Here is an 8,534-nt window from a genome sequence, read left to right as displayed (position 1 = left end):
AATACACAACTAATAGACTTTAACACAGCTATTGTTTATCAAGTCAATGCCATCTATGGCCCATACGCGCCGTCAGCTCTATTGATTTAGCTAATGGATTGTCATTTAGCTAATGCATTGTCATTTTATTTTGACCTGGTCACGCTAGATGGCCCTGATATTAAAAAACATAATAAACTACCTTCGCGTTTTGTTCCTCTATTTTGAAACGTTTCTTCAGTTTATTTATTTCTTAATTTTGTTTTATTTATTTTTTATTTTAAAGTTGTTAAATTAAATATCTAACAATATGAATGGTTTTAGTACTTAAAAACGTTTTTGATTATTTAATGATTTATTATTTTAAAACGTTGATTTTTTTATTGAATTGAACAAAACGCGCAATCGGTTGTTTACTTGTTTGTTTGTTTTGGAAGCGAAATTTTGCGAATTGACACGGATATTTTAAATGCTATTAATTAAAATCAGTCTACCTGTTAGCTACTTTGCGAGCAGTCGTGCCAATAAGCCAATCCTTGTACGCTTAACGCGGAAATCCATCGGTTCTCAAACTTTTGTAAGATTTCGCTATGTCTTTTTGTGGCATATGTAATGAAGATGTTGGTGACGGAGTACATTGCACATCCTGCGACCAGGTGCTACATTTTCATTGTGCAGGCTTAACCGAGGGAGGCTACAGAAAACTGGGCGCTGATAGGAAACAAGCTTGGAAATGCGGCAAGTGTAAACTAACAGGCCAGAGATCGCCACAACCCACCGGAGAAGCAGCCATTATGGCAGAACTTAAAGCCTTGTCTGTGAAACTTGCTCCTCTGGACTCGCTTACTGCTGAGGTCAAAGCACTACGTGCCGAAATATCTGAGCTAAGAGCACAGGTCACCCTAACTAATACGTCAATAAAGGAATTTAATGACAGATGTGAGAAGATTGAAGACCGTCTTGCGCAAGTTGAAGGAGTTGGAGACCGGGTGACCATCCTTGAAGCTGAACTAAGCAAAGTTATATGTGAAGCAAACGATAAATATCAATTTTCTCGCATGAACAACGCAGAGATAAAAGGCATCCCTCAGTCCCAGAACGAGAATTTATTAGATATTATTAGCTCAGTTGGGTCTAAAATAAATTATCCCATAAATAGATCTCAGATAAACTTTGTTACCAGAGTTCCGACGAAGGATAACACCCAACCAAAACCCATAATCGTGGCGTTTATTAGCCGATACGTGAAGGAGGATTTTGTTGCAGCTGCGAGGGCGAAATCAAGGGAAGTGAAGCTCAATGCTAGTATATTTAGTTTCAAATCAAATAACATGGTTTTCGTCAACGACCACTTGACACCGTCAAATAAGGATTTGCTCACCAAGGCGAAGAAAATCGCCAAAGACAAGGGGTTTCTCTATTCTTGGGTAAAACACTCCAAAATATATTTGAGGAAAAACGACACGTCCCCAGTTATACAGGTCAAATCAGAGGACTTAATGAAAATTGTTTAAGTGAGTTTTGTATTTTTAAAGTGCGTGCTATTTATGTGTCCGAACTTGATATAATGTTGTTTTTATTTATATTTTTAATCGTCAACAGTTTGAGCATCTCCGGTAGTTGCTGTGTGAGTATTGAATTTCTTCTAAAGTTGTGTCTTCCTTGTTCAGAAACATTTAAACTGAGTAGTCGCTGTGCTAACGCTTCATGCCTGTATTTTACAACATACTGCTGTGGGCCTATTGTACTAGCGTTGAAAATTGTCTGTAGGATGGTACCGCTTAATACCTTTAATGTGATAAAGTCATTAGTTAATGACCCTATTGTTATGCTTATTGAATATACAAAGTGCATGTTATTTGAATTGAAATTTTGTGTCGCACTGTGTTTAAGTGTGCGTGGGTATCTTTTAATTAATTTATTTTTTTCGGTTGTACTATCGTTTTCTTTTATTTTTTATTTGAATATTTTCGGTAATTTGTATGTTTTTAAGTATAAGTTAAATTATTGCGTAATACGTGAAATAGTATTAAATATTTACATTTATTTTTTTGTTTTTATACATTCTCGGTTCGATAGACTGATTTTAGAAATTTTTAGTTTAAATATAAGGGTTATACTTTAAAAATATACTACCAAAACGCCAGGAGATTACGTACGAAGGTCAGTGAATTCTACAGAAACGTGTGTTTAAGTAATTACGATGTTATATGTATTTCGGAGACGTGGTTGTTGGATGGCATTATGGATAGTGAATTATTTGATGGTAGATACCTTGTCTTTCGACGCGATCGTGACTATGTTAGGTTAGGCCAAACTTTAGGCGGCGGAGTATTGATGGCAGTGAGGCACGACCTTGCCGTTATATGCATGCCTGAATGGAACAGTTCAGCGGACATCTGGGTTACTATTTTAATTAAATGTAAGAGGCCTGCGACAACTTATAAAATGCATATTTGTACATTGTACTTATGTCGGGAAGAGGGTGGTAACTCATATAAGGAACAATTATGCAATTTTTCTGATAATCTTAGTAAAATAATTTACAGTCACCCGTTAGACAAATTTGTTGTTGTGGGTGATTTTAATTTCGGTAATGACGTGCAATGGTTAAGGTCAAATGGGGAAGCCGTAATGCTACCGGCCAACTATGCTGCTGGTTATTTATCTGATTTCTTTGATCTCATTGACACATGTAATTTAAGTCAGTTTAATGGTGAATTTAATCATAATAATAGGGTGTTGGATTTAGTGTTTTCTAATGAAATATTAAACGTAAAAAATTGTATCAAACCATTGGTCCCGGAGGATTTTCATCACAAATCCCTTGATATATATGCTGAATTTGTTGATATTCACGAATTGAAACAGTTGGGCCAAATGAAGTATATTTACAATCGAGGTGACTATTCTGCAATTTCAGCCGAGCTTAGTAAAATTAATTGGAGTCAGTATTTAAGTACAGGCTCATTAGATGACGCGGTGGCCTATTTATATAAAAAAATATATGAGCTTCGTGACCAACATATACCTCGTAAATTGATTAAATCCAACTCTTACCCGCCATGGTACAATTCTAGTCTCATAAAAGCTTTAAAAGAAAAATCTAAATACCATTCTAAATATAAAACGTACGGTAACTTATCTGATTACCAATCTTTTTCTACACTGCGGAAAAGGGTCTTCGATCTTGAGAGGGACTGCTTTGAAAAGTACATTCAACACATCGAATCTTCAATTGTAGAGAACCCCAAAGCATTTTGGACGTTTGTAAAAATGAAAAGGAACAACTCGACTTTTCCTAGTGTAATGAATTACAAATCTGTGAGCGCTGACACTGGTGAAGATATAAGTAACCTATTTGCGGAGTACTTTCTTGAGACTTTCTTGGTGACTGGCCAATCGACGTGTTGCACTGTCAACATGAACTACGATAACGTTCTATGTAGCATAGGCGATATTAAAATTAATGCAATCAAGGTACATGATCTTTTAAAATCACTCGATTTAACAAAGTCGGGGGGACCTGATTTGATTCCTCCACTTTTAATTGTAAAATGTGCCGAAAGTTTGGCGGTTCCATTGAGTCTGTTGTACGGGCGATCATTGTCTGAGGGAATTGTACCTAAACTGTGGAAATCTGCCTTCATCACACCGGTCCATAAGAAAGGGAATAGATGTAATGTGGAAAACTATCGTCCCATATCCAAATTGTGTCTATTTGCCAAGGTATTGGAAAGGTTAGTTAATATAGAAGTTTATTCTAGTTTACAAAATTCATTTAGTGACGATCAACATGGTTTTCTTAGACAACGTTCCACATCCTCAAACCTGATTATTGCAAACGATTTCATTACTAGTGGGATGGAAAGAGGAGCACAGGTTGATGTAGTATACACTGATTACAAAAAATGTTTTGACCGAATAGACCATTGTATATTGCTTTCTAAACTTCAAGCAGCAGGCATACATGGTAACTTGTATCGTTGGTTTGCGTCCTATATTGATAATCGTAATCAGGCTGTAGTCTTACGGGGTTTTTTGTCACAGTGGACTAAGATACCTTCTGGTGTACCCCAGGGGTCAATTTTGGGTCCACTTTTATTTATTACTTTCATAATGGACATTAACAAATGCTTTCGTTATTCAAAATCTGTACTTTTCGCAGATGATATGAAAATCCTAAAGGTTATCAACAATTCATCTGATATCCGTGATCTGCAGGAAGATCTCTTGCGGTTCGAACAATATTGCATTACGAATAAATTAGACCTAAATGTAACTAAGTGCTTCTGTATGACTTTCTCTCGTAAAAATAACAAAATAGAATCTAAATATATACTCCATAATCACAATTTAACTAGAGTCAATAATATTCAGGATTTGGGTGTCATACATGATAGTAAATTAATCTTTAAAGATCATATTGATCATATTGCAAGTAAGGCTTCAAAGGCCCTCGGGTTCGTTATCCGTATGTCCAACGATTTGAAATCTTTGAAAACCATTAAAGTTTTGTACTGCGCCTTCGTGCGTAGTCATCTTGAGTACGCTTCCTGTGTATGGAATCCCCAATACAACATCTATATCACGCGATTAGAGAATATACAAAAAAGATTTTTGCGATTTCTTGATTTTAAGACCAGACAACAGTCCGTGGATTACGAACACCGTTGCAAGCGGTATCATTTTCTGCCTCTTCAAGTGCGTCGTGAAGTGAATGATCTTTGTTTTCTATCCAAATTGGCTAATGCTGGCATTGACTGTCCGGAATTATTGTCTAAAATCGGTCTCCGTACTAACTCATTGACTTTGCGGCGTCGCCCGTTGCTTCACATTCCCATAGCTCACACAAATTATAGACAAAACACATTCATGATACGCGGCTGTAGTACCTATAACAGGTATGACACTGAATATGACTTTGATTTGTTTGAAACAAGCACAGCAACTATTCGAAGAACTATAACTTTGAATTATTTTGGACGGTATTAATTGCAGGTGTGCTCAAGCTGCATATTTCGTTATGTGTTCATCATTGTTTAATTTACTATAATGGCTTAACATTGCAAAATTTTCCGGTTTTTCTTTTCTTTTCTTTGGTCTGTATAAATAGTAAACTATAAATAAAGCTCTTAATTTGCTATTTTTGATATGCATAAGTGGAGGTTTGTAATAGGCTCTTTGATGTTGTTTAGTTTGTATTTTATATTTTGTATTAATAGCTGTAAACCTTCCTAAAATAAATAAATAAATAAATAAATACGACTAGTGCTTGAAATCTGGACTCCGACGAATCTCCCATACACTACGACTTTGCTTTGAAATCTGGACTCTGACGAATCTACCATACACGACGACTAGGCTACGGAAAACTTTACTGATCTCGGTTGCAACATCATCTGGGTTTCGTTGATTTTCGATTTAAACAAAACAAAATGTCACCGGTCAAATGTTCGTATTTTATGTGCAATTACGCATTCAAACAAAGATCCATGTTTCGGTTCCCAATAAGCGATCGAGCCCGTTTAAAAGTTTGGATAAATAATTGCGGTAAGTCTTTCTATATCATGTACCAGCTAAATATGTAATTGAAAAAAGTGTTGAAAACCAGGTTTCAATGTAGGTTTTCAGATTTATTTAATTTTATTATTTCATTATAATGAATAAATTTTTGTTTTAGGTAACATGACCATAATGAATTACAATGAAAATATACTCCGTAACAGATACCTCTGTAGTGAGCATTTCGACAAAAAATATATCCAAAATGAAAGTGGACAAAGAAAGAGGCTGTCGAAATTTGCAATACCTTTGCACTATAAAGATGATGAATGTAGCAGCAGGTCACATTCACCAGTTCCATCAACATCAAAAGGTAAACCTTTTGGTTTCAGTACCAACACTGTATTACTTGAGTGAACATGATGATGATGAATTACTTGAGAAAAAAAATTCATAAAAAAGTTATATGTATTCTTATACATAAATAATTTGTATTCTACTTCACTTGAAACTTCAATAATAAATGATGTTACATGGGATGGAAATCATTCCATCATCAGCGCATAACTTGATGATCATCATCGCATCAGCGCATAACTTGAATTTTAGCAAAGCCTTCTTCTGCTGTTACTATCAAAAGTAAAATGAACATATTAATTTGATAATGAACCATTTTTAATATATTGTTTTTTTTAATATAAATATGTAAGTGCGTATTTGACCTCTATCTCACCTGATGGCAAGTGCATGCACACCTAAATAATGCCTATTCACTCTCGCCTTGAAAAGGCACAAGTTATAATGTTCAGGGTACAAGTTTCTGGGAAGGGTATTCCACTCCATAGCCATTCGCTATATAAATGTGGAATCGTAACGCTTTGTGTCAATCTTTGGAATATCCACAACATATGGGTGGAACCTAAGCCTATGTCTAGTCCCCCGTGATGGAAAGGGAAAAATTAAATTGTGCCATTCCATTGCACACTCTCCATGGTATCTGCTAAAGTTTTCATATTCATAAAATTTTAACTTATATTAAAATTTATACTTTATTTAGGCATTGTTATTATTCCGAGACTAGTGGGTTAAGTTAGTGAGTAAATGTGTTTGATTTATTTTTTTGTTTTAGTGCAAACTTCGTCACCTCTGAAAGTAATGACTCCTAAAAAGTTATATAGCAACAAAATGGTAAAAGAAAGGCTTCAACCCAAGTCACCTAGTGAAACCACAGTAGATTTTAGTACACCTAGAAGAAGAAAAAGGACTTCAGTTGATAATGATACACCAAGGTGTAAAAAATTAAAAATTAGTATAAAAAATTCAAGTAAATTATTAAAAAAACAAAAAAATAAATATAATAGGCTAAAAAAGAATTTACTGAAAAAAAATTGTGTCAACTTAAAAACACATAAATTTAAAGGAGATTTGGCGAAAGTGTTTACATGCATGCAATTTAAAAATAAAAGTAGACAATGGAATGAATATGAAAAAAATTTTTGCTTATCTTTATATTATAAGTCTCCAGCTACATATAAATATCTTTTAAAAGGAGGCCTGGTCCTAGCTGCTCCCACTACAATCCAAAATTGGCTCCAAGCTACAGATTGTCTGGCAGGTATTAATGAAGATGTTTTTCGTAATATTCAAATGAAATTTGCTGATCAACCAATTAAAGAAAAAGCCTGTGCTGTATGTTTTGATGAAATGAGTATCAAGACTGATTTGGAATATACAAAAAAATATGATTTGATTGAAGGATTTGAAGATTTTGGTGGTGGTGAGCGTTCCTCCAAGGAAGCTAAGTATGCACTGGTGTTTGTTGCCAGAGGGATTTACATTAATTGGAAAATCCCTCTGGTATATTTCTTATCAAATCAGAATGTCATTGCTGAAAAGTTAATAATAATTATTAAATCCATAATTAATAAATTATTTGTGATTGGATTATTGCCAAAAGTAATTATATGTGATCAAGCAACAACCAATGTCAAGGCAATCAAATCCTTGGGGACAACAAAAGATGATCCTTTTTTTTTATTGAGAATCGCAAAATATTTTCTATCTATGATGTTCCTCATTTGATTAAAAATATAAGAAACAATTTACTTGATAATAATTACGATTTAAATGGCAATGAAATTTCGTTTGATGACATAATCAAGGTTTATAATATTGATAAAAGTAATAAAAGTCGATCTTTGGGAAAATTGACCCCAGTACACTTGAAGCCAAACAGTTTCCAAAAAATGAAAGTTAAGTTAGCCACACAAGTATTTAGTCGAACAGTAGCGGCCGCGATGGAGACGGCGATAGCCAGTGGAGAGCTGAAGAGTGACACCGTAAAGAATACAGTTGATTTTGTGAGAAATGTGAATGATTTGTTTGATTCATTAAATTCAAAATGTAAATTTGATAGAAATCCATTTAAATGCGCAATCACTGAAAACAAAGATTCTTTAGTTCATAAAACGTTAAGTAAAGGAAACGAAATGTTCAATCAATTGAAAAAAGTTACGATTTCCAAAAAAAATTAGAAAAAATTGACGATTCCTCCCTGTTTTGAAGGCATACAGCAATCAATTAACGCTGTACTTCAGCTCGCCACTGAGGAATTTTCACAAGGCACTGAAGTCAAATTTCTTATGACAAATCGATTAAATCAAGATGTAATTGAATATTTGTTTGGAATTTATAGAATGCGAGGTGGTTGTAACAGGAATCCAACATCAAAAAATTTAAGGTCCATGTTCCGATCAAATTTACTAAATAATTTAATCAAATTAGATAATACAAATTGTGAAATTGATCAAAGTCACTTTTTAAACACAGCTGAAGCTCAACAGCAAAATACACAACCTGAAATGTCATCATCGTCGACATTGACACACCCAATTGCTGGTCCATCAAGTGCAGTCGCCTTGCCCGTTATTTCCTCCCCACCGGTTCAATCGTACACATCTCAAGGTAATCTAACCGTTATACCCCAAGAAATAACACTGGAAACTTGTTCTGTTGTGTATTTTGCTGGCTGGCTAGGCAAAGTGACAATA

General features: G+C 34.5%; 1 protein-coding gene and 1 long non-coding RNA gene across 2 annotated transcripts; both read left to right on the top strand.

Moving 5' to 3' along the window:
* The first annotated feature begins 569 nt into the window (after nt 1–569).
* On the top strand, nt 570–1,493 carry LOC113238407. The gene has a single exon (XM_026475238.1). The coding sequence runs from the start codon at nt 570–572 to the stop codon at nt 1,491–1,493; it is 924 nt and encodes a 307-aa protein (XP_026331023.1).
* A 4,007-nt stretch (nt 1,494–5,500) lies between these two features.
* LOC113238408 lies at nt 5,501–6,825 on the top strand. Its single transcript, XR_003311093.1, has 3 exons — nt 5,501–5,532; nt 5,663–5,857; nt 6,614–6,825. It is a non-coding gene; the product is annotated as an uncharacterized LOC113238408 (long non-coding RNA).
* The last annotated feature ends 1,709 nt before the right edge of the window (nt 6,826–8,534 follow it).

The sequence above is a fragment of the Hyposmocoma kahamanoa genome, unplaced genomic scaffold (assembly GCF_003589595.1).
Source record: "Hyposmocoma kahamanoa isolate Upper Pololo Valley unplaced genomic scaffold, ASM358959v1 95414, whole genome shotgun sequence".
Taxonomy (NCBI): Eukaryota; Metazoa; Arthropoda; class Insecta; order Lepidoptera; family Cosmopterigidae; genus Hyposmocoma; species Hyposmocoma kahamanoa.
Note: the sequence above shows the minus strand (reverse complement) of the source record. Positions and strands in the feature narration are given on the sequence as shown.